The 27,420-nt window shown below is 38.9% G+C and overlaps 1 protein-coding gene across 7 annotated transcripts in view; it reads left to right on the forward strand.

Annotated features, from left to right (window-relative positions):
- The window catches only part of RERE (arginine-glutamic acid dipeptide repeats), a 254,331-nt gene that overhangs the window by 143,668 nt on the left and 83,243 nt on the right, over nt 1–27,420 (forward strand). For all 7 annotated transcript variants that reach the window (XM_037378707.1, XM_037378710.1, XM_037378704.1 and 4 more), the window contains 3 exons: nt 9,169–9,217; nt 12,911–13,035; nt 13,916–14,015. In XM_037378707.1, the coding sequence (XP_037234604.1) occupies nt 9,169–9,217; nt 12,911–13,035; nt 13,916–14,015 (274 nt within the window). The remainder of the gene's footprint in view (nt 1–9,168; nt 9,218–12,910; nt 13,036–13,915; nt 14,016–27,420) is intronic.

Genomic DNA, 27,420 nt, shown 5'->3' on the forward strand with positions numbered 1-27,420 from the left:
AGGAGCTACTTGAATACATGTACAGGGATGTGACACTGCCCTGTAGGAATACAAGGATATGACACCTGGTGTCCTCAACATTTGTTTTAAATGTTGACTTCCAAGCGGAAGAGAGTGAATGTGTTAAGGGATGGGAAGGGTATGAAGCAGTCTGTGCTGGTTTTTAGTGATAATTTGTGCATGTGTTAAAAAAAAGGCTTGAAAAAAACGCTTATAAAAACTATAAGGTTAACTAACAATAGCACAGGTGGAAAAAATGAAAATATGTATAGGTTATAACAAAACAAAATCTGATTGCCAAACAGAAGTATTACATTTGGCAAAACAAGTACTGCTGGAACAATATGCCAGGTAAGGCATTCTTCACTTAAATCACTTGCACATGAAAACTTGTGGATGTGGTGTTGGTTATATTGGCTTCCCCTTGAAGGGTGTCTGGTGTCTGTGCTGTACAATTGGATGGCTCCTGTTCCTGGCAAATGTATAGATTTTTTTTTTTTTTTTTTTTTTGGTTGCTGTGGCAGTATTCCTCTCTCAGCAGGCTTTCAGAGATTGTGAGATCTCGAGTTTTCCTTTCCATGTGCTTCAACACCAAATGTCTTCCGCCAGTTGTGGGGTTGGTCAGCCAGTTTCTAATGAAAGCAGTTCTTCAGGCTTGTGCATAGGTGTACAAGACTGTTTGGTTTTCTGTTTGTGTTACTGCTTTCTTTTTAAAATATATCTCCCTTGCCTGTGCCCCGCGCGCCCCCCCCCCCCCAAAAAAAAAAAAAAAAAAAAAAAAAAAAAAAACAAAACCCCAACCAAAAAAACTCAAAAGCAACCCCACAACCCAAAAAACAACCAAAAACCAAACACCCCCACCCCCACCCCCTGGTAGTAGCAGAAGTAAGGCTGTCTGCTGTAAGTTATCTGTGGTACTGGCAAGACAGTCTGCTGAAAAGATCCTTTCTCCTTGATCAAGCTGTGGAGTGTGCTTATTCATTGCTACTGATGGTGAAGTTTTAAGCTGGCTAGATGCCCAGAAGATTCTCTCCAGTTCAGACACTGTTGATAGGTGGTCTGGTGACTTAGAGTTCCACTCCAAATTCCAACTGTTTGAAGTTAGAAGTATATTATGGGGAGTGCTTGTATTTTGTCTTTTGGATGAAGAAATAGCAGGCAAGTACATTATAGTCTTTCCATTGTTCTGGCTTCGATTTTAATTGTTTTTTCAAGACCTAAATCAGTAAGATTACCTCTCCCCCCCCCCCCCCCCCAATTCTTTAAGCTGTAATTTGTTTTAATGAGAGCTTTGTATTTCCAGGTGTATGGCAGAACTATATCCCTATCTTCAAGCTTGTTTTATGATTTGCAATCTTCATGCTGATAACCTTTAACACATGCTGTTGCTTCTCCACTTACCTGCTGTTGAAGGAAGCTGGAGATTTGTGTTGTCAAGCAAGCTAAGAGACTGAGTGGTAGACCATTGCATCTCACCATGATGAATGGATAGAAACAGATGGGAATGATGGGAAAAAATAACTTCTAGGTTGGTGCCAGATTCTACTGTCCTGCATGTAAACTGTGATTGTACTGAAGATACGGTGCTGATGTAGTACATAGTCTGTTTTAATAGTGAGTATTTGCTCTGGAAAGTGCAAAGGTACTACCTGGCCATTTTGGAAACTATACAGGATAAACACTTAAAGTGACATATTTCCGTGCTGAATTCATTTCCATATTTACTTATCAGTGTAAATGTTGCTTGTCAGTAAGTAACATTCTGGTTCTATTAGAATCACATGTAGAACAGATGAAAGACTTAGCATCATGCAAAGGTTTCCACTTACTCATTTTTTTGAACTTGTGATCAAAATACTGGTGTCTTCCTTATTTGAAGGGAAACAAATATTGGAAAGCAATTATTAGAGAGAAAATCTACAAGCAAAATACTACTCACAGAGGTAATTCCTATGTGGAGAGAATGCTTGTTTCCTTTGCAGTAACTTGTCTCTAAGAATGGTTGTTTTATGATTGCTTCCATGCTACCTTTTGAGTAGGGGATAATACTTCTAAGGACTCTGTAGTCTTTTTTCTCGTATATAAACCCAATGAAAAATACTGTTATCTTGAAAAAGCTTTGCTTGTCTGACTCAGACTTCTGTAACTACTTCCTTTTCCAAACAGGAGCAGAACGCAGGGTCCTCTGCTTCCTTTAAAGTTCCAACACAGCAGTCAGCAGGTTTGAGCTTGTACTCAAGGTAGAAATGTTAGTGCATGTTTATTCATTCCATCTTCAGATTGAGCAATCACTGAAAATGCTCCCGTATAAGTTCATTTGCCTGAAATAAGGTTTGGTTTTTCACTCAGAATATGAAATTGCTTGTGCTTTTTTTGAAATTATTATTATAACACACTGTTACAACAGGTTTTAAACAGAACTTAAACTTTCTAGAGGCTGACTGGTAGCAAGAATATTTTCTGAGCATTAAAATACTGCTTCTAGAACAGAAATTAAAAAAAGTTTAAGGCACAAGTGCAAGCTGGACACATGAAATCAGGTAACAAGTAATTTTTTTACGTGGAAAATAATTGTTGGGAAAAGCTAACAAGCCATTGTTTAATCTGTAAATTTGATATAGGTCTCAATGTAATGAAAACAAAACCATGTAACTAATTCATTGTGTTTAAGCAAGAATTTCAGTTTGCTGGGGGGAGAACAAATTCTGTTATTTTTAGGCACCAAACTCACAGGGTTTTTTTGGTAGTTTGGGGGTGTTTTGGGTTTTTTTTTGTTGTTGAAGGTTGAATGGCCTGAACCTGATTGTCCCTTTTTTGTACTTTGAGCTGTGTAATGTAAGAACATAACATGCATAAGAACGGTGGTCTTGGGTCAAATTGAGGATCCATTTGGCTCAGTATCCTGTCCCCCAACAGTGGCCATAAGCAGATGCTTGGAGGAACTAAGAATAGAGCCATGGTGTTTGACAGAGGCTTACTGTGTTTGCAGACAGTCTAGTTTGCAGTGAAATCCTACAGCTTCATTAGTGCTACAGAGGAGCAAATGTATGTAAAGGTTTGTCTCTCTGTTTCATAGTTAAGTCTCTGTAGACAGAGCTTGCATGCCTCGGATGAGGGAGGAACATGGCAAGAGAAGTTCTGAGTTTTGTTTTATGGATGCACAATATAAAATAAAACAGAATGTCTTACCAAATGGAACTTTTGATTGTAATGCCAGTCCCTTTCAGGCCCTGATAAACTATTTTTCAACCAGCTCAAGTTGGAGGGGAGTAATTTTGTTCTCTCCTGTTTTGTCCCTTAGAGATGGAACAAAATGAGCCTTGCCAGATGTTTTTAGAACTGCCTCTGAAGGCATTTTTTTTTTCATCTTGGGTATTGGACCATTCGCATAAAAAGATTTTATTTTAAAACTACTACTTTATACTTTGTCTTTCCTGACTACTTTAGATTTATATTAATTTTACAGAAATCACAAACATCCAGGAATTGCCTATTATGCTTTCAATTTATGTTTCTGATTATCTTTGCCAATAATAGTGACCGTTTGGCTACATCCAGTGTTAAAGTGTCTGATTGCAATTTGTAAATATTCTGACTATAATGCATATATCTAATCTGGGTTTGGTTTTATTTAGTAAGCTGTCGATTTTCTTACCAGGCTTAGTAAATAAACACAAATCTTGAAGAATCATTGCTTCGTGCTATAGCTTGTTATTGCTTATTAAAAACAAACAAAAAAACCAACCAACCCCCCAAACCCCTACATATCCTAGCTTTACATTGTCTTTCCTCTTTTAATCTTTTTTCATGTAAAAATAATGACCCCTTCCAACTGTTTTTGCACTGTTCCTTAATGATCAACCTGTCCTCGCATTGTGATGGCTGAATACATAGTAATTGTTATTCTGGTACCCCTTCTGGTCTCAACTTCAGAGAGCCCTGTCCCGTGCTACAGGCCGTGTTCCAGGGTGGTGAGAGCTACTTAGACTGACAGCACTTCTAGTTTAATTGTTGAACCTTCCTTTGCACTGTGAAGCTTGCATTTGTGGCGTGTCTGTTGCAGTAGGTAGTGGGTTGTACCAAGCTGATTTTGAAACCTTTGTTTTTTTGGGGAGCTCCAAAGAGAATAAGAAAGACTGAGGGGTGGTCTGTGGCTGAACGATTTGGCCGGTTTAAAAACCTTTCTCTGTTCAAGCATCCCTTGAGTTTAATTACAGATCTCCCCAACATACAGAAGTGGGAATGATTGTACCAGGAGTGGTTAAATGGGTAGCACATTATGCTGCCCTGTATGTGATTTTGTAGTTTTGTTGTAGTGTTGTTTTGGTGGTGTGGTTTTTGATTTGATTTTTTTTTAACTTAATGGCAGCATTGATTTATTTTCATGTTTTCTGAGCTTTTGCTGGCTAGTAGCAGATGTTTCAGAAAGCCAGTGGAAGTCCAGTATGTGGTGGAGAGCATTCATTGAGTGTGTGGTGACCACAGCAGAACAAAAGTAAGCCATGTCTGCTGCCGGGTGAAATGAACTGATGAAGAACATAATTGGTTTAGTGTGGTAACAGGAGTAGTACCATCTCCCTCACCTCCATCTTGGGCATGTAAGTCATTATAAAAAAAATGTGCAGTTATTACAGAGCTTGTTTCTTGCTGAACTTAGGGTAGCATAAAGGAGAACATGAAAGAAGCAGTACTGCAGTTTCTAAGATTCTACCTTGTACACACGATCCTAGACCTTGGAGGTCCAACTTACGTATAGAGTGTGCGTGGTTTCTTACAGAAGCCTGGCTTCCTAGCAAAGATCTTCACTAAACGTGCTGAGTAAAGAACTGGCTTGGATTTGTGTCAGGGGTAGGACAAAGACAGGACAGTGCAGAGAAGTGCCATGCAGAAATCTGCAAATGCCTTTTGCTATTGCCTCCGCTCTCTGGAGAGTTTTGTTGCGAGTTTCCAACCTTGACTCCTGCACAGCTCTGGCAGTGTTATAATACCCAGTTTGTGTCGCAGGTCCTGAACCCAAGTTACCTCAAAGCTGATCTGTGTGTACTCCACTGCAGCTGAAACTCTGTCTTGCAGTGCTTCTGTTGCCATGTTTTGGTCCTTGATGGCATTGCAGTGCTGCATTATTTTTGTGGACAGAGGCTGCCAGTTGGGCCAGCTTATGGGTAAATGGTATGAGTGTGGTGTATGGTGCAGACCAGAAGGTAGATAATAAACAGAGAGGGTTAAACTTGTTTCTGTATGGGAAATCGTGCAGGAACTGTTGTTGCCAGCTTTCCTTCCTCTCTTTCCTTCTTTCTAAGGCTGATAAATTAAGGCTTTGCACCACTCTGTGCTGTCTCCTATTCCTTTCTCATTGTCACTGTTCGCATCTGAACTGTTTTCTCTCAGTGGTGCTGCTTTTGGCCTTGAACCTCCAGCCTCTCCTGTTGCTTTAGAATGGAAAGGACAAAGTTTTGTTGAACTGAACATCCTCTCTGTTCTCTCCAAACTGTTTGGCACAAGCCTCTCTCAGATTAGAGTGTGCTTGTTTTGCCCTGCTCTGCTGCAGAAGCTTCTTGCCTTTTTGATATTCAGACGCAGGCTTCCATCTCCTTTCTGACCAGCCCCTGTTTACTTTGCAGAATAAAACGTTGTCATGGCAACAGGTTACTTTTCAAAGAGAACATCTTGTCATTATATTTAATCCACTGCAGCTGAAGAGGACTGAAATATTAAGTTGTTGTTGCTATGGATACTGCTTTGTTACATCAGTTTCTTTTGTGTCAGATTTCATATACAGTGTTGGGTCCTCATGTCCTCCCCCGTCCTCCCCCCCCCCCCCCCCGAATAAACATAGTGCTGTTCCATTATTATTGTAATTGCTCTCCACCAATATAATTTTGCTTAAAAAACCTACAGTGCATTTTAGTTTCCATAGCAAGAATTTCCTTTCCATTTGCAAACCTGTTCCTGGGGACGTGGAAGCAGTAAAAATTATTTAACAGATTGTGTGCCCTTGCAGAGCAGTCAGCTTTGTGCTCTTTAAAAAAAAAAAAAGTGCAGTCTAAAACAGCCCCCTGCACAACAGCTTGATTCAGTCCAGCTTTTACCTTTTGGGACAGAGGAAGGGAGTACCTTTAGGATGTGAATATAATCAGGAAACAATGTGAAAAAGCACACAGAAATACTTCTCTCGATGCTTCATTTTCATGTGGGGAAACCATTGAGTTTCCCCAGCTAACTCCACGTGAATAGGTAGGAGCAGGAGTCCCATACAAAACTTCGCTTTTATCTTTGCAATTATTTACAGGATGCTGTAGCATCCTGTCATCAGCCTTGATTCTCAAATGCTTTATTTATCATATTGAGTGAAGGAATTGGGAGTTGGGGGATATTTGGAGTGCCGTGGGTTTTCCTATCAAAACAAAAAATACCTTAATTTTCTTTTTAAGTACAGTACCTACTTGTGCAGCCTTTGGCTGATGTGAAGTCTTGTATTTGGCAGAAACTGCGTAACTGTGTTTTTAGTTTGTTATGCGCTGACTAGTAGAGATACGCATGGCTTTCAACTGAATTCAGGGAATAAAGGAAGAGCATCAGTATTTTCTGTTGTTGGTTTTCCCTTTGCTCCTCACAGGGAAAAATCTGACACCTTGTAGCTGAAGAATGTACCCTAGTATTTAATTTATAATTTTATTGTAAATATAACATTGGTTTTCTAGTTCGGTCTTTTCTTTGCATAACCTGAAAACAAGAACAGCATCAGATTGTCTTGCAAAAATATGCATTAGTGAAAAACATTTTGACGTGTTCCCATTCTTTTCAGGAGACATGCACATATTTTAGAGTGCATTTGCTTTCCAGCACGGTGGCACGATGTCTACACAACACCATAAGATTGAGTATTGCAAAACCTGTGTTTATTCCTGTCTGACAGGTTCTCCTGTCACCTTGTCTTGGATAAGGGCCATTCAGAGCCACTGCTGTAGTTAACCCACTTGTGCACCAATGAATAATGTTTCAGAACGGTCAGTAAGGTGACATTTAACTGAACATACATATGCAGTGTACTTTTTGAAATTTTGAGGCGAAAATGTTTATAAAGATATGCAAAATATGCATGTTAAAATCAACCTTTCCAGTGACCTTTTTGGCTTTTTGACTTTTGATATTTAATGGTTTGATCTCTCTGTTGTTTAGTTTTGCTCAGGGCTAGCACTTTATGGTCATGACCTTAATTTTTAAAGTTTAAAGGAAACTTTCTCAGTCATTGTTATGATCACTGTGAACACAGCAGGGTGAATAAGAAATCCTGCAGGGCAGCAGCTTACTTGTAAAATGACGTCACTGTTCCTGTACCAGCAGATTGCAAGGTTAATTCAAGTTTGCTGTTTCCAGATTATAGATAGTGTTCTGTTAGGTTTAGGTGTGTGCTTTTCCTTGCGAGTGTGTTGAGACTCCCTTAAAGGTCTTGCAGTTACTGAAGTGTTACATTCAGAAGTTTGTCTTAAAACAGCTCTGAATTTTGTGATCCTTTTAATGTAATATACAGAATATAAATAAAAGATGCCTGTTTAAATAAGAACAACTTATAGAAAAAGAAAAATGTTGATTTTAAGGATATTGAAATCCTTTGGATTTGGTTCTGTTCTTCAGCGCCATTTTACGGGAGTCTTGGAGGGTCGCTTAAGTTTTCAGACTGCGGCTGCATTCAGTAACCCACGTACCAATGTTCATGCACCAATGCCTCTGTAGACTATAGTGAGCTAGCTCTTGAGAATAGGTGGATATTACAGCAGAAAGGTCTCATGGATTCAACTGTAGTCCTGGAGAAATTAGTATTTCCAGTAACTAGTTTTTTTCATGTGCCGTCTTGTTGCTTATATTGTAATATCTTTAATAAAGAAAAAGGGTCCAAGGGCACTCTTCAGTACTCAACTTTTATTTGCTCTGTTAGTCTGTTGAAGATTAGGAAGAAAAATAAATTCTGTCATGTCACATGTATTATTTTGGTTTATATTGGCATACCTTTAACTTCTGTTGTTGCCACAGTAATTCTACTGCAACATGAAAAAATGTTTTTTCTACTACCATATAATGTGATGTTTCAGTAATTCCAGCCAATGGTGTGAGCAGCACAGAGCCCTTCAGAGCATAATTCTCACTCCATGGACAGTTCATTTGGAACTTGAAGTTTTTTGTACAAATATGTTTTCAAAATAGTGGAAAAGTGAGGGTCAAGCACATTATGTGGAAGGGAAGGCCTTTCTGGATGAACTGAATCGAATTCACTTTTACAAATGTTATAAGGCATGTTTTTATTGCTTTTTAGATTTTCCATGCTTCTGCGTCATGCTATCTGATGTAATTTTTGAAAATCAAATAACAGCAGTAGTAATAATTTTAACTTCTTAAAACAAGAGCTAGATAATTTTGAATGTGAGATCCAGAGTAACTTAAATAGTTCTCCATGAACTCTGCCTGGAAAAAGATAAATTAGTTTTGCCAATTCTGGTAATGCAAGGCTCTGTTCTTCAAAGATTAACACCCCAAATATTTTAAAGATATTTTCTGTTTCAAAATTAAAATGACCATGAAGACGTTCATGAGGAACGTGGTATTTCCTATGTACTAATCTATAGCACAGTGCTTAGCATGTTGCCTGCTTTATTTTAGGTTTGGTGTTGAAATAAGCAGCTAAAGGAACAGTACTAGTAAAAGCTGTTCTTGGGAGGTGATTCATTGCATAGCAGGCTTTGGGCTGGCTGGCTAAAGCATAGAGCAGTTCAGAGCTGTAGAGAACTTCAGAGGCTTTTAAAGGATTTTTTTGATTAGAAGTCAGTGCTACTTCTGCATCACAGTAAATTTAAATATCAAAAAGTAGGCAGGTGTGTGTCCCATTAGCTGCTGACTGCTTTCTTGCTGCTCTGAGGACAGATCACATTGATCCTCTTCTTGACTTCGACTGCTTGACTGAAGTTTCTGACTAGCCCTGTTGGTTTTTGCCATTTGCAGCATGGCCTGTAATACACCTGGGTGTATCCTTTCTTGTTTTCTTAATAATGTATTATTTTTGCTTCTTTTCCATTTGCATTGGGAATTCAGTGACAAAAAATACAGAATATGATCCTAAATTACATTAATTGTAATTCTTTCTCATTGCTGTTTTTTTCCCCCCTTATATATTAGGAGGCTAAACAGTACCCAAGGTGAAATCAGAGTTGGACCCAGCCACCAGGTAATGGATTTTGTTTGTATTCTAATACCCAGAGGGCATGCTTTTGCCACTTAGTCTGTTCAGATGACACCTATTTGAAATTGTATGCATTCAAATAGAGTGCGCTTTTTAGATTCATCATGAGTTCTTTAGAATTCCTTAGCTCAGTTAATGAGATTTTTCGATGTCAAATGTTGATACGCTAATGATTTTTACTAGCAAAAGTACTCTTGAGTTAATTCTGGAATGAGATTGAAGGAATATGAGTAACTACTAGAAATAATGGAAGAATCTCGGCTATTATTGGACGCATTCTGGAATTAAAAATGAATGATTCTCAGCTGGCTTTCAGCAAGTAATGTTTTTTAAAAACTATTCAGTGGTGTTTCCCAGTTATATTGAAAGTAGATCTTTTAACTTTAATTTGCATAGTAAAATTGTCAAGTTGATAGTTTGTTGCCTCTAACAATTAGTCTTTTTCATGAATCTATGTATTTAAACAAAATGGAGTTCTTTTAGAATGTATTAAAAAAAGACAGGAGTTTTCAAAGAACAGCATTACAAAATCAGATGGATGGGGGGGAACTTTAACCCCGAGAAAGGTTTGTTTCCTGAACAGCAGCTGTATTGAGATATACATAGATATTTATGTGTGTATTCATCTTTTAACACGGGGTATAGTGCTTTTAAGTATGTCTGTTAATGTAGCTGTCATTACTGCAGAATTCACAGTAACCTTGCTCTCCCTTTTATGTTTGTCTCTGAACATGCTCTGGTGTCGTGTCTGTGGCTTGCTTACACTTGAGGTCTGCACATGCTCTCTCCCTAGGTTTTTGTGTGTTGAATGAGTTTGGCCAACTGTGGTACTTCAGCATGAAAGTCACAGGGGCCACTGTGCATTTAGTCATTCAACAATTGTGTTAAAAATGAAGTTAGTATTTCTAATTGGAGCAGGTATGGCAGCTGTTGGGGTTAGGCCTCCTTCTAAATACCTTCTTCCTGTGTTGCCATGTGCCAACATTACCAACTTGGTCCTCCATTGCTGCTCAGGAGATTGGCTGGTCTTCACCCTTTTACCTGCATAATTTTCACACAAAGCAGTTTAAATTCTTCCTAACCAGGAGGCATGGTAATTCTGGACAATTACTGAAATATCCCGTTTGTCCATAGTCTATGGAAGTCATGTTACAATTACAGTATCTTATTCATATTTCCCAAGTCTTTTTTATGCAGGCATTCATTTCACTTTCTGATCTTGAAGAGAGGGTAAGTTTTGATTTTTAAAGACAGGGAGACCTCAACTGTATTGTTTGTTTGGCTGTGAGAAGCAGTAAGAACTAAAGACCAGTGCATTGAGATCTTTGGATTGTTGAAATTGAGAAAGCATGCTGCATGTATTCAAACACTGGGAAGCAGAATAAGGTTAAGACTCCTAGATGTTGGTTTGTTCCTGGTGTGTTCTAATTTGAGGGGGATCCTTCATAAGCATTGAAAATAATCTGTTGTTAAAGAGTCTTAACATAAAACTTTGGTTCATAAGGCCAGATCTGTCACTAGGAACAGAGTGCTCTCCTTTACGTGTGGAATTGACTTTGTACTGTCCAAGTGCTAGATTTTTGCATCCAAGTGATGAATATTCACTCAGACTCTTTTTAAAATCTTGTTTAATAACTAGTGAAAGTAAACATTTATGCAATGTATATAACATTCTTAAGGATGTTTCGCATTTAGAGGAAAACAGTCCTTGGCAATTAAACCTGTACTAATCTTTTCACTAGTCATAATAAGAGTACTGTAAATGATACCTTCAAAACAACTTTAATCTCAAATTGTCATCTAATATTTTGGCAGGTGTTAGTCACCTGTGCTGTAAGGTGTAATTACCAGATGCATTTATGGATGGAAAAAAAGAAGTAGGAAGAAGTTCCACTGTTTTAGAATACTGATAATTTTTGCTTGCTTAATATTTCAAACTTCCACTGTTCTTTCACTCATTTGCTGAGCATCTGTGTTTCTGCCAAATGCCATCACTAAGAGGATATATACTCATCCTGTTAATTAGCATAAGGTATAATGTTAAGATACGTGAATGGTTGATTGTAGGCTGTGGTAGAAAGTCAGGTTGAGGTTTGTATTTGCTGCTTTCCTCCTTCTATAGTCTGATTAATTCTGTGGAAAATATAAAAATAGTCTCTGCGCACTGGGCTTTGTCAACTCCGAGATGGATATACTTTCCTTCACCCACCTTAGTGAGAATAGGGTATATGTGTCACAGTCCAGTAACAACCCTGAGATCCCAGTAGTGGTTTCTGGTGAATATCTGTTGCCTTCATTTTCCTTAAATTGTGCATCTTACAGATTCCTGGGGACTGCTGGGTTTTTTTGGTATTTGATACACTGACACCTCGAAGTACTGCTACTATCATAATTGCAAGTAGGGACACAAGTGAAGATAAATGTTTTGTAGAATTGCAGTTGTTCTCAAAATTCATATGCATAAGAGGATGACAGTGGGTCTTTGCTAAACTTTCTCCTAGGAAGACTTCAGGCTAACAAGTTATTGAACAGAGGTGCCCAAGAGGAAGTTGCTCTTCAGAGTACCTAGTAATTGAGCATGTTCCTAGGGAACATAAGGATGAACACTAATTTGCGAAAGCACCCTGGTTGCTAGAATGCGTACCTCTCATAGACACCTCACCTTGGTAAAATGCTTGCTTTTCTTTTTCCAGAAGAAAAGTTCAATGACATACCCACTTTCCCAGGCAAGAAGTAAAATAAAGTACAGATTAAAGAGCAGAACATGAAAGACATCTGAACCTGTGACTTGTAATTACTGGTTATGTGTAAATGTTGCCTCTCAAATATGTTTAGCGTTTTAAGTATAGGAGGTAATTATAGGGCTTAAAAGCTGTTTCTGAAGAGGCTCTTAGCTATCTCATCCCATGGCAGTAGATGACTAGAGATGCTAATTGGGTCTCTGGATACAGCGTAATACTTATTTAGTGGCAGAGTTCATCACTGAGCCATCTCACTTGCAGGAAATGTCTTTTATTTCTCTTCAGAATTTTAATGTTTTACTGAGGGCTTAAGTTTAAACTTCGTATCAAGTGTGTAGAGTTTTTTATTGATGTGAAATGATGTGCATGGTAGCCGCATTATTGCCACCTTTTATAGTAGTAGGTTATATGAATATGGTTTAGCCTGGCAAGCAGGAGCTATAGCAACATCTTTTTTTTTTTCTTTTTTTTTTTTTTTTTTCTTTTTGTGACAAATGAAAACTGTCTCTTTGAGGGTCAGTTGTCCAGTAGTGTTTGACTTCTACACATCGGAGGGCTACATGCGCAGTACAAAATGGTTTGCTTTCAAGCTGTGATTTTTCTGCAGGCGTGCTTGTACTTGGTCTGTGTACAGAAAGGCTTCGCTTGTGGTGGACTGAGGGGTGGTGTTAACCCTGCGTATTTGTCAGAAAATGAACTGCACTCCTAAAAGGAGGAATGCTTGATAAAGTGAATAGATTTGGGGCTTGATGACCCAATTTCCTCAAACTTCTGAAACCTGAACAAGTAGCTTCACCACCTGTTGTCTGAATATCTTTCACCTATGAGATCATAGTATTTCAGGGGACTTACAAATTTTATTATTAATAACACTTGTGCATCCTCTTAGCATTTTTAACAACTGTAATGTCTGTGTGAACTCTTAATCTTTTTCCAGGCTAAGCTTCCTGATCTGCAGCCATTTCCTTCCCCAGATGGTGACACAGTGACGCAGCATGAAGAACTTGTGTGGATGCCAGGAGTCAATGATTGTGACTTACTTATGTACCTTAGGGCAGCAAGGTAATTTCAGCCAAGATAATACCAGTGTCTGTAGAATGCTGTAGTGGAAATGTGGGCTGGCATGTACATGCAGTTGGCTACGGTCACTCCTTTCTGTGCTGTTTTGGTGTAGCGTGGATGTCAGCCAGATAAGCTGAAATGTTTACTTGAAGACAAGAATGCCCCAATTTGATGTTGGGCCAACACAGAATCTTTCCCTTGGCTGTGGCTTTTGAACTTAAGTGCAAAGCCAGCAGTATGGGCTAGCATGATAGAGCATTGGTTGTGTACCATGTAACAAGGGAAGTTAAGTGCTACAAGTGGAATATCCGTGATGGCATAGGATTTCTTCATAGACTATATGTTTTTAGAATGAACGCTAGTTAGCATTTCAGTTTCATACAGGTCTCTAGTATGCCTGGTAGATTAACCAGATGCACTGGTGGGCCTCATAATAATTCAGCTATTAGTAAATTACTTGCAGTTTACAAGAATCAGAGATGTGGGGAATCTGCAATTTAAGTTAGTTTTCTGACATAATGACACTGTGATTGCAGAAGAGGTTTGCTGTTTCTGGTGAGGCTCTGTCCTCAGGTATGGATATGGTATCTTACATAATCCTGACCGGACTTTGGTACTACTTCAGTGCAGATTTTTAATTGATGAAACCCACTCTAGATTTTAATTTTCATTTTGAATTAATTATTCCATATGCTGAGGTGACTCAGGTTTGCGTAACAACTAGCAGTGTTTGTGGTGCCTCATTTTGTTTGTTTCCACAGTATTGCAAGGCCCTGAAATTTCCAATTTAAGGTGTAAATTTACTACTTCTGTATTGCATGATGTGTGCATCAAACAGTAGCTGAAGAATTTAAACTTTTTTTTTCCTCAAACTATAAAGGAGCATGGCAGCTTTTGCAGGCATGTGCGATGGAGGGTCCACAGAAGATGGTTGTGTTGCAGCCTCCCGTGACGACACTACGCTTAATGCACTCAATACAGTAAGTATATAGAACTACTGTATGGAAGAGCAGTCTTTCCATTTATTACTGGACTACTTAAAGCATGTAGTATGTAAAATATTTAGCAGGTAAATTAGATTTTGTTAGGATCACAGTATGAGTACAGTAGTAGCTTAGGTTATCATAACTTCCTTTCAAATAACACATAGTTTCCAAAATCTAAACTACAGACTTTGTGATAAACTTTTGGGTGCTGCCTTTGAGCTTGACAGTTAGTGAATATTCTCTATGGGAAGCTGCTTGGGTCAAGTACACCAGCTGGAATTGTTAATCTCGTTTGTTGGTCCTTTCATTCAGTCCAGCTAGTTTCTAGCTGTAGGAAAAGATTATTTCCTAGAAGGGAAATGCATAATACCGTCAGATATATAGTGTCGTGTATGGAATAATGACTGGAACTTATCCCACTCATGATCCAGTTTTCATTATCATTTATGTTTGGATGCATGTGTGTCCAGTTCTCTTGCATAAACATAGTGTGTGTAAATAAAGTGTTACTGAGTAGATACGTAGATGTGCATGTATGTTGTGATACTCACATGGTTTCAGTGCCGCTACAGCCATTAACTCTTTTGGGGAGGGTGGGGGGCACTAATGTCCATAAATCATGATACACAATTTTTTTCTCTTTTTTCTTTTTTTTTTTCTTTTAAATCAAGCTGAAGAAACTAGTCTGTCATTCTATGTTTTTTGGTAACATAGTGAAATCTGTAGTTGGTTGTTTCCCCAGACACCTATCTGCAGCTATTGGAGAATTGTGGTGTGGTGGTATTGACTCTGAGATGACTTTTGTGTGTCTTCATTGATTCCTTCCTGAAACATAGTAAAAGGAATTATGTGTAACTGGTCATATGTTACTCCGAAAAAACACATGGACAGATCTGCTGAATCTACCAATGAATGATTTTCATTCTTCCTTTCTGTGTCACCTTTTATCCATAAAACATATTGTGGAGGTATCAACATTTGAGCTCTGTCCTGTCATTTTTACAATTATTGGCTATGGTCTAATCACATGCACTTGTAAAAGCTGTGGAAAGGATAGGAAATACTCTTTGCTGAATGAGTCTCTAGGTAAATCTATAACATGTTTTGGGGCAATCACAATAAAATTGTACTGACCCCCCGGGCAGCTGGTAGGACTGGAAGCTGGAAGCAACCTCAGTTGAGCAAGTTTTTTGTGAAGCTGCCACAGAAAGATGCAGTGTCCAGCTTGGGCTTTAATTTTCAAAGATCTCCTTTTTTAAAGTAGTTTTAAGCATATTCTGCCTCAGTGTTCAGCGCCATGACTATATACAGTGACTAGTGTGTTCTTTGTTCACAATGATTGAGGCTCAAGTAATTTGTTTTCATTCAGTAAAAATAAAACTACTAGTGATACCAACAAAAAACTTAGTAGGTTGTACTCCTGCAAATTGGCTAATGTTAAATATCACCTAATGGCCACAATATTATGTCTGCCTCTGCTTTTATGCTCTGATTATTTACAGTTGCATAGTTTTAAACTATTTGTTTATAAAATTCTTAAAAGCTTGTAGATGGTGTGCTACACCTCAGAAACTGAGCAGTAATCACTGCAACAGAAAAAAGATTATCTGTTTGTTTAGAGAAAGTATCTGAAGCATGTTTGATGGTTTTATTGGAGTGAGTGGAACTGACTATCAAAATAATCACATATGCTTTTTATAATTAATTTGCTGTCAGTAAAGCATCTCATTACACAAAGCTCAGTCTGTGTAAGTTACAGAACTGGTTTGTAACTGGTTAAGTCCATGATTAGGTATGTATGACTTGATAGCTACGCTACAGTTGAAATGCCCATATTCTTAAACAAGAAAAATGTTCCTTATGCAACGTTACTTACCAAAACCACTCTCATTGGGGTTTTTGTTTTATTTCTGCATATATTTGATTACATACTTGAGAGACTGCATCCATTTTTGTCTTGTTTCCTGTAACAGACAGGATTAAAATAGGATTAAGATCTAAAATGTGCCCCCATAATACTTACTAAATAAACAGCAGCAGAACTTTCATTCTTATTCTGCAAAATTTTTAAAATATAGTCTACATACTTGCACGTGTAACCAGCTGAAATCAAAGATCAAATTATGTCCCCAAATTAAAATCTTCCTTGTTCTCACTTCTACTTCGCAAAGTCAAGTGTTATTTCTCAGTGCTTCACAGTGAGTGCTTGACCGTGGCTGGACGCCAGGTGCCCACTGACGCTGTTCTCACACTCCCCTCCTCAACCGGTCAGGGAAGAGAGAATGTAACGAAAGGCTCATGGGTCCAAATAAAGACAGGGAGATCACTCAGCTATTGCCATCATGGGCGAGACGGATTTGACTTGGGGAAATTAGTTGCATTTATTACCATTCAAATCAGAGTAGGATAATGGGAACGAAAATCAAAACAAAAGCACCTTCCCCCCACCCCTCCATTCTTCCTGGGCTTCGCTTCATTCCTCATTTCTCTACATCCTCCCCACAAGCAGTGCAGGGGACAGGGAATGGGGTTACGGTTGGTTCGTCACATGTTGTCTCTGCTGCTCCTTCCTCCCCGCATCTCCCCCTGCTCCAGCATGGGGTCCCTCCCACAGGAGACAGTTCTCCATTAACTTCTCCAACATCAGTCTTTCCCACAGGCTGCAGTTCTTCCCAGCCTGCTCCAGCGTGTGTCCCTTCCATGGGGTGCAGTCCTTCAGGAACAGCCTGCTCCAGCGTGGGTCCCCTGTGGGGGGTCACAAGCCCTGCCAGCAAACCTGCTTCAGTGTGGGCTCCTCTCTCCATGGGGCCACAGGTCCTGCCAAGAGCATGCACCAGTATGGACTTCCCACAGGGTCACAGCCTCCTTGGGGCATCCCCCTGCTCCACCACGGCCCTCCCTGGGCTGCAGGACAGCCTGCCTCACCATGGCCTTCACCACGGGCCGCTGGGGAACCTCTGCTCCGGCACCTGGAGCATCTCCTGCCCTCCTGCCTTGCCCTGGGTGTCTGCAGGGCTGTTGCTCTCACATGTTCTCGCTCCTCTCTTGCGCTGGTGCAGATTTTTCTTCCCCCCCTATCCTAGCGGCACTGCCACAGTCGCTGATGGGCTCGGCTGTGGCCAGTGGTGGGTCCAGCCGGGAGGCAGCTGGCACAGGCTCCATCAGGCACAGGGAAGCTTCTGGCAGCTTCTCGCAGAAGCTGCCCCTGCTAGCAAACCCTTGCTGTGCAAACCCACTACAACTTTACAGCTGAGGTGAATGTATAAATCTTAGTCCTTTTGATTCCTTTTATAAAGATAGCCAGCGTGTTGAAAGTTTTTTATACTTTTTGATAAGGATCAAAGTTAAGTGTGTATTGCACATCCACTTCAGCCTGTTTTACATTTTATTTCCTTCCTTTCTCTTGGGATGGATGCCGTCTGGTTCTGGTGGCTTACCTCACTCTAGAATTTTCAAAGTTGTTCCTTACCATCCTTCTTAAAGACTCAAATCTCTATTAAGGCCAGTAATCATCAAAGAGCTTTTGGAATTGGAATTTCTTTCCCCTTGTCATCTATAATAAAAGGCTAATGCAGAAAATTCATTTAACTTCACTGTTTCACTATGTACTTCAATTACCCCCTTTAATCACTTGGGAGTCTAAGGAGCCTGTAGTTGCACTTCTAGTCTTGCTTCTGAGACTTAGTCCCAAAATACTTCATTTCTGCTCTTCTGATTCTTTCTTTTTGTATATCTAGTAGAGATTTATTTCAGATAAGCACTGCTGATTTACATACTGAATTGGGAGTTTCACACTTTTGAAATAAAAGCACGATACAAACTCCTTAATTTATCCCCTTAAGAATCTTGTTTGTATAATATTTTGATGGCTGTTGTCGTGACTTCCCCTCAATATGACATCGCAATGTATGGCAGTAAGGCTTAACCCTGTAGTGTTGTTGTAATAGTCTCATTAACTTCAGCTTTGCTGTAGTTTCTCTTTTGTAGGTCTTGTGGTGCAAGTCATCTTTTCCTTTCTAAGCTAATTTTCAGCCCTGTATTGACAGAGTATAGTCCCCGTTAAAGAATCTGCCCGAACATGGACTGTTGTACTTCCAAGGAAATACAATCTGCAAGGTTTAACCTTAATGACTCTTGAAGGGTCCTTAGGTTTCTGCAATGTTTGGCTTATTCATGCTTCAAAAACTTACTCTGTGTGCCAGTACTGTTCATTGCAACTTTTAGAAACCGGTGAAAATGCTTTCCTTGTTAACTTTGAATTTTTCTAGAAAAGTGTTTTCTTATGAAAAATAGTTCTGTCAGGTGGGATATTTTAAGAAACTTTGACTTATTTCCGAGAGCCCACTTTTTTGACCAATTTAAAATAGTTTAGATAGGTAATTAACTTTCTTGACAAAAAAGTGCCTTTTTTTCTTTCTGTTCACCACCAATTTAAAACACAGCAGATTTACATCAGTTTTATCTTATAAATAATTTGTGCACTAAGTTGTGATTTTGTTTAGAAACTGTCACAGGTGACCCAGAAGATTAAAGTAAAAAAAATATATTTGATACAGCATGTTTTCTTACTGTGGAAATCTAATAAACTTCAGAGCAGCGTTTCATATAAATTAGTCTTGACAAGCTTTGCTAGTGTTTTATTTATGTAATAACAGATGCTGTAGCCCCCAGAAGGATTTGTTGTTAATTATACCAGATAGAAATGACGATCATGAAGGGCACAATACAACATATATATATATATATATATAGCAGCTCATTGAAATGATTATTCACTTAATGCGCCAGGTAGATTTCAATTACTGTTCCTTTGTTTGGCTATTGGGATGTGATGCCACGTTTGTCACTGTAACCCTTAGGAAGGAAATGACGTCTTCATTTGGAGTCTGTTGCCCTCCTGATGCTTGCTGGCTGTCATACTGAGAGGTGTGGAGGAGGATCGATTAGTTCCTGAAAGTCTTTTGTCATGATATTTTGGGATGGAGAGGGTTTTTTTGTTCCAGGACCATAGAACAGGTAGCTGAATGTGGCTGACTTTCTAAAATTAGCTGGTTTGTGCTTTATTTAAATATTCATGAGGAAAGGTTGTTTGAAGCGTTAGACCTTAAAATATTAATCTTGTAAAACAAAAACATGCATATTGAGTATATTTTTATTTTTCCAGTTTCATACCCAGGAAGCTCTTTTTATTGGTGAAATGGTAGGTGATGGAAACATTTTCATTTTTTTATAGCTACGCATTTTCTCCTATCTTGTGATCTGGAGAAGCACATTGCTTTGAGGCAGAACTCCTCCTTGCAAGTGAAAAGGGAAATGGAAATGCTAATTTGAGTTACTCGCAAACCTTGTTTTGGGTCACTGTGGACAACATTATTGCATTCTGAGATCTAGCATGATTGATGTGAAAGTCTTATCATTAATACTTGGTAGTAATGCACGTTGCCTTTTTAGTGTGTTTGGGCTTTAAGTGTGGATAGGCATTGCTTTTTAATAATCAGAATACCATCAAAAAGCCCCTCAAAACGCTGTTTACAAGGTAACTGTGGAGGTCCTTAGCGAGAAAATCATGCAGGAGAGCCAGGACTTAATAGCCAGTTGTGGGTTGTTTTTTTGTTTGGTTGGTTGGTTTTTTTGGGGGGGTGGTGGGGGGTGGTGGTGGTGTTTTGGGTGGGGTTTTTTGGTTGGTTGGTTGGGTTTTTTTGTTTGTTCTAGGCTAACTGAAGTTTGGAAATCAATTGAAAAACATTAGAACTCATTCCCTTTCCAAGTTGGCTAGTTTAACTACCTTATTTTGTTAGTGTTCTTTACTTGCTAGTGCAAGCATCTGACACACTGGGTTTTTTTTCTTCTGTGGAAGGAAGGAACGTCTTGTGGAAATATTTTAAATGTGTCCAATTGTAATGCCAGTATGTTTTACTTGTGAATAAATTTTTTCTGTAAAACATGTAAGTACTGGGTAACTTGGGCCATCTGTAATACTTAGGTGGAGCATGGAGAGAAGGAGTTCCAATTTTCAAATGAAAATAAAGACAACCCTGCCCTTCAGTTCTGTGGCAGGATCAAATTCCAGCGTGGTCAGACAGGCAGGTGAAACTGTATTTTTAGTTGTTTCCTTGTTCTCCTGAGTTTCTGTAGAGACTTCAATTCTGGTATTACATTTTGCAAAACTACTCTCAGACAAAAGAAATTCGCTACTTAAATGTTCCTTCATTGTTGGACTGTGAACTTACCAGAGGTATGATGCTGGTACTTGTTACGGAGAACATCCTCCTTGTCCTTGTCATACTTTGAAGCTAATGTACACTGTCAAAATATTTAAGCAGATTACTGGATTGTGGCTTGCAGTGAGAGACAACTCTGGTGAAGTTCTTCCCCTGCAGTTCAGTATTGCCCTATAAAAAAAAGTACTAGGAAGCATTAAAGATCAGATTAACTAACAATACCAGAAAGCTTACTGGCATCATCTTAAGAGCTGTGTTTTAAAATTATACCTTAGACTTGAGAAGGCTAATTTCAATGGCATATGGATCATTTTTATCTTGCTCCTTAGGAATTTAAAGGAGTTTTGCCTTTCCCCTAATATCCAGAGCCATGTAAATCACTTCTCAAATGAAATTCAGAAGTGATAACTGCATTGTAAGTCTGCAATTTCTTCCAGGTTAATTTACACTAATAGATTGGTAGTAGTCCCTTTTTATTGTATTCATTAGAAATACTGTAAACTCTTAATGTGCTAGAGAGCTTATAGGCAAGTCAGGTAAAGGTCAGTCATTCTGAAACCTGGTTTTGTACATGTGAAAAAGTAGCGTGCAAACTTAGGAAGCAGTAAGTCTCCAGCTCCATTGTGTGGGGTGAAGTTCTGAGGCTTTTATGAGATGGAAGATAAATATTCATATACGTTTGTGTCACAGTATACACATGGTGATACGCAGAAGGACCTTATAGAAGCTTGTTATGTAGCTTGCTACACAGGCACAATAGCCAAGGTTTTATTAGTATGTCTTCACATAAAAAACTGTTCTTGTTTTCACAATGTTTTCCTCAGCGTGTCTTCCTTTTATTATCCCACCCTCACATACGTTGTCTACTGAGAGAATTGTATAGGAGTATTTTGGCATGATTGTTGTAGGCTTATTAAGGGTTTGCAAAGGTATATTGTAAATACAGAGAAGTGTTTTGTGGCTTTTTAACAGTATTCTGGTTATGAAAACTTTTATGTGACCTCCGAAGTGGTGGTTTTGTGGTTTTGTTCATTTTTCAAAACAAAGCACGTACTGCTTGCGGGTTACTCTAAAGTGACATCATTTCACACATGCAGAGTGTAGGACAGCTAACGAGTAGTTGAATCAGCACAACTGAGGAGGTAGGAACTTCTCAAATGATTCTTGCAGTGGAAAGATTTGTGTTGGCTTGCCTTTAGTTAAAACTTAAATATGTCCTTCTCAAAGTTAACAGGCAAGGAGAATGACTTTTTCATTTTAAAAAAACATGTTTCTGGTAGGGTGATTATCTGGTGATAATTGCAGCTGTATTGGATCCCTTGACACTCTGTGCTTTCATTCACAATACAAGAAATACAGCAAATGAAACAATCCAAGTGAGCAGTTATCGCCTGCTCTGTGCCTTAATATCACGTTCATCTTAGGCAGAAGCATATGTCTGTTTCTATATCTAGCAGATTGTGGCACACAAGCAAAAACTCTGCTTTCAACTTTATTGCTCAGAGTTGTTCACCTCAAAGAAATGTGGTGTTGTTGCCTCTGATGTATCATTAAAAGAAGGTGTGAGAGCTATTAGTGCCCTAGAATACTGTAATAGGAAGCAAGGGGTTCTTCCGTTGTTTGGAATCTCACTTTGCACTTTAGGGGTAATGTTAGAACTTCACTGAAATAAATGGTCGTTTCATCTTCAGTAGAAGAGAAGTAAGCAAAAGCTTTTGAGGATATAAGTCAGTCATTGCATCTGGAATTTGGGTATACAGAGGCTGGAAGAACTGATTTTTAAAATGACTTTATGAAGACACATTACAAAAATTGGAGCTGGCAAGCCCTGCAGATTAGAGCTAGCAAAAAAGTGTTTTAAGGCTACAACAGTGATTTCGGAGAACAGAAATGACTGACAAACAGGTTTGGAAAAAAATATGCTCAGAAAATTCATCCTGCTCTGTGGTAGAAAGCTGATGCCCTAGATCTGACAATCCATTGAAAGATTGTAACATGGTGAATATTTAGCATAAACATGTTTACTGCTGGCAAGTACAGTGGAGTAAATTTGGGGTAAATCTTGGTGTCATTTCTTCCCCTGCCTTCCTCCCATGTCTTTGCATCTGTCCCCCAGAGTTCTGATTTAATAGCAGATTTGTTTTAAGATCTTTTTTGTGCTTCATACTAATACGTAGGCCAGAGGCTCACAACCTCTTTTATCCTTTATCGCTTTTGAGCTATTCCTGCTGTTCAGAGTTTCTATGGCTCTTTTCTCAGAGAATCCAGGTCAAGAAGGAATTAAATTACTATTTCATTCTCAGTTTTAAAGAAATTCTAGAATTATAATTCATTCTTCATGTTTTGATTCAAGAGAAACTGTGAGCATCAGTTACATAAACAGCAGACCCTAGAAAAGAAACTGGAAGCGTCACTGTGCAAACTCAGTGTGTAAGAGCACATCTCAAGAGGTTTTGGTCATTTTGTTGTGTGTGTTGTTTTTGCTGGGGAAATCAAAGAGCTAGCAACTCTACTTATCCTCATGTGGTAAGGAAATATCACCACTTAAGCTTGCATACTACTACATGGAAGAAAGACAAAACAATCACATGTTAATATTGTATAAATGTCTCTGTGCTAATAGCATTCTGACTTATCATAGCACTATTACATGGGAATGTGTCATGAGTGACAAACATGACGGTGTAATATCGGTTTAAGGAAATTCACTTCTAAGTAAGATGTCACCCAGACAAATCACTCTGTGTTTTAACTTGCCCTTAGACCAGATTTTCTTGTTCATTAACTTCAGACAAGGTTGAAAGCATAAAAAATTATTTAAGTATATGTTAGCATTTCTTATTACTAGTTCTCATTTTGGATGAGTCTTAATTAACAGCTACTTTCATGGTTCAGATGAGGTAGCATAGCACTTCAGGGGCCATCGCTATCTGCCTGGGCATGTTGGAAAACGAAGCCACCTCTAGTGCATAAAACAATTTTGCCACTTCGAATTTTCATTCATCCTTATCCTTGCTCTTAGGGGAAAGACTTCAGCACTCTATTTGTAAGATGAGTCTAGAAATCTTTCTAGAGAAACTGTTGAAAAGGGCATATAAAAAGGGCTAAAAATGTCTGCCGTGGTTACTTTAAAAAACTTCTGGGGAATATGTGAAAGATTTTTTTTAAGTTTTTTTTTGTTTGTTTGTTTGTTTTTTTTAGTTCTGTTGAAAGTTTTGCAGGTGCTTGGCAAGTTCTTGCCCTGGATGCTTGTGGAGCACTGGCCATGCCTGTTGTATTGACCCACAAAGCCAGCTGGCACAGTTACCTCCCTCTATTGTTTTGTATTTTGCAACTATATGTTGAGCTGTTCGGAAGAATCCTGGCAATCCCAGCGTGTGAAAAGTGGATGTAACACAAGCATCTGGCTTTTTAATCTCCATCATTAACATCTTAGATCACTTTGTAGCAATTATTTAGAAACTTAAAATAGATTAGAACTGGAGGGACGAGATGTAAGTTGCTTTTTCCCAAGCAGTGGGGACTGATTTCTATATTTTGAAGCTGTCAGGTATCACAAATCTGGTATTTAAAAAAAACCCCAGAACTAGTAGTAGTATTTTTTTAAGTAGCTTACTGATTTCTGTCACCACGTTTTTTTTGTTAGCTTGGCCTGCAACAGAATTTGACTGTGTCAGCAAGTGACAAATCAAGATTTCCCAGTTAACTGTGACAGCATGTTGGCAAAACAAGATTGTTGGGCAGAGTGGTTTTTTTGGATCGTTTAAGTTCTTGATTGGTCCAAGGTTCTCTTGTCCTTGGGCACCAGAGGGAGCTCAGCAAAGTAGTTTGGTTCTCTGAGAGTGCAGTATATTTTTTCTCTGATCCAGATTGTTCGGTGTGTTGCAGCAGGTGGGGAGGAGGTAGAATTTCAAAGAGCGGGGGGGGAACGAAATTTCTGGAATTAAAGGCTGTTTGGGGCTACTGTCTTGTTGGGAACCAGACAGGGTTGATAAGATTCAAATCTTGCTGTTTTGGAGGATGAGCATTTTAATGCTGCAAATTTGAAAATGGATTTTGCTGTTTCACCTAATGAGATATATTTGCTATAGAGCATATTCCATTTGATAGTAGGTCAAGATGTCCATAGCTATAAAGAGTTTCTGTATCAAACAGAGATTTGTCAGCTCTGCTGCTGAAAGAAGTGTCCTGAATTACATTTTGTATTTAATTAGGTGCTTGGATTAGAGTAATTACACCAAAAGGCCTAGCTGCTCAAGCCACGTGGCAGTAATTCTTGGTCTGCTTTTCATTTTCCTTGTTGTCTGTCTTGTTCTTTCCTTCTGTCTCCCCTTTATTTTCTACCCTTCTAAACATGCCACAGTTTTACAGAGAGCTACTGGGTATCTTGAACTTTGGCTCCTTCAGTGACAGGAGCAAATCCCTCATTAGTAAGTACAATGTTCTTCAGCCTGCACAGCTTAAAATAACTGGTGCTTAAATAGGGATGTTACGTAAATATCGACAGTGCACTACCAGGCAAATACCATCATCTTTTGCAATTCCGCTGAAGTATCTTGCTTGGCAGCAGTGAAAAATTTCTTTTGACTCATCTGTATCACTCGACTATTAAAATGCTCTTGCAATACTGGTAGTATTTACCTCATGTTCGGCAGTTCAGGCTTTACTTGTCAGGGCACAGAAACATAATGTGATTTGTCTGTGACCAGACATAATTTGGTGGAAGAGCCAGCACTCGAACCTGAAGAACTCCTGAATTCCAGTGCTGTCCTGTAAATGCTGGACATGACTGCATTTCTGTGTTCTGGCTGAACAATCCCTTTTGCTTTTATTGGCTTTTCTGTGTAGGTTGCAAAGTAGTTCAGTACTGCCTTCTCACTGTATAGTAGCAATTTTTCCTTCGAGAAGACAACTCTGAAATCTAAGACTGTTCTTCAATGGACCACAATTATTTAATACTGTAGCATGAATACAGCCTTAGATGGGCTTTTCAATGGAGGTCATAATGACTGTAATTGCAAAAGGATGCCTTCCTGAAGTAGAAACTGCCAGATGCAATGCCATTCTGATCTAAAAAGGTCACAGTAAAAGGGACATTTAAATTAAGTTATAAATTACAATTGAAGAACAATATTTTGATGAGCAAGACCAGAAATGTCAGAGCTGCAAGATGTAATTCATGGGTTCATTACAGAACAGGGGTGCCTGACAGCTGAGCCATGCCAGAAGGAGAATTTATTTGCAACATCACAGACAGAAAATGTCAGCTCTGCTGAGAAGCTGTAGTAGAAACTTGAAACCTTGTGGTAATGTGCAGACTTTATGGTGATAAGGCTTGCCTGTGATCTAGCATTGTTTAATGACTGTTGTAATATAAATGAGGTTTTTGGACACATGCACATTCAGAATTTTTCTTCAATCTAAAATCTTGTCCATTGATGCAGAAGTTGTTATATTTTCTGTTTTAAAGTATAAGCACATTTGTGTTGACTGCTTTTGTTGCAGCTGTATACATACATAATGTCACAGTGGTTCAGAATTTAGATGGCCAAGTTAATGCTGAAAATGGTGTTCTCTGGATGACAGGATAGTAACCTAGTGTTTATAGCAATACCTTGAGAAGTTCAACCAGAAATTAATGAAACCATAGCTAGCTATCATTAGCTATTAGTTATGTGTTTGAGTTGTTTGCCAATGAAGTGTTTATATATGTTGAATGACCAGAAGTAATAAGAGAATGAGCCAGATGGAAACACGTAAATTTAGCTCTGGCACTTATATTATTTTTTTTTTTCCCTTTTTGCTGCATTATCCTACACTTCTGGCACTTACAAAAGCTTCCCCACCCCCCTTGCTAAGGTAACATTTTTCAGGAGACTCTAAACCTGTGTCAGGTCCCTTGTTTTCACAACTGTCTTCTGTTACATGATACTTCTTCTCTTACTACTGTGCTTATGGGTTTTGTGATTGTTATTAATATAGTTACTTGGTCAAAAGTTAATGCTTGTATTCTCTATTGCTGATTTGGGAACAGTTCCGATGGCCTGTAAACTCTTCTGGTTTTCTAACAGGCAACCAGTGTAGTTGCCTGTTAGACCTGTCCATTCTTTCTGGGCTTGTTGGATTTTTGGGGTTTTTTTATGGATTGAACTGCTTGGGCAATAGGGCTGCCAGAGAAAAAACATGCTGTCCTTGTGGTGGCAAAATAAAGATGCCCTCCAAGTTACAAAGAGGCTTGGCATTACTGCATGTTTTGGGTGGGAGCAAATTGGGAAAAGAAACAGAAGCACTGTTCTCTTCAACACTGTCAGGTTTTCTAACTGAAAATTCTTTTAGGTAGTGGCATGCACAGAAAAGAATATTTGCAAGGTGAGCTGGCAAAACTGAGTACTTTTTTTCTTTAAGATGGATCCGTTCCCAGTGCTGCAGTGCAAATAAGGAGAAAAATTACTGTGTACCCAGTAGAAAAGATAACATCTTCTTTTCATACCTTTAAGTAGGTATTGCATATCACAGGTGTCCTGAAAACACAGGTTCTAGAGAAGTTTAAGGTCAGTAGTGTTGTTTGAGTATTGGCATTGAGATCTGCACTGCAAGCCTGCTTTTCTGCTCTTATCTCTTGACTTGGGGCTGGTGTAAGATGCACAAAGATCATTGTTTCACTTGCGCAGAAGTGCAGTCATGAGGGTTGATACTGATGTAGTCCACAGAGGCAGATTTATAAGCCATTGGTCTGTTGTACATTAGGAAATTTCGCCTGGGGAGACAGGTTTGAAAGCACTGGTTTCTATGAAGTGATCTCAATTAATGCATCTCCCTGACTTAGAGCCGTGTGAGGTGCTGTTGATGGCTCTGATGTGTTCATGCATCTCCTTAGCAGTAGCATGCAGAGATCAGGTAGCGAAGGAAGTGGGAAGGAAGTTATTTGTTGGAAGTTGAAACATTGTTTTCTATGGTTGCTCTGCATTAGCACATATAGTTACAGTTACTGCACAGGGTATCTGTAACTTCCCTGTAGGTGCCATATAGAAAGCTGAAAATTAATGGGAAACCACTCTGGCTTAGTTTTCTTTCTTGTTCCCATTATATTGGCCAAGCACTTGTTTCGTTGCAGTAACACCCTGTATGCTATTTTTGTTTGAGTTGTTGGTAAGGGGGGGGGGGGGGGGAATGTTGAG

Source organism: Falco rusticolus, chromosome 3, assembly GCF_015220075.1.
Source record: "Falco rusticolus isolate bFalRus1 chromosome 3, bFalRus1.pri, whole genome shotgun sequence".
NCBI lineage: Eukaryota > Metazoa > Chordata > Aves > Falconiformes > Falconidae > Falco > Falco rusticolus.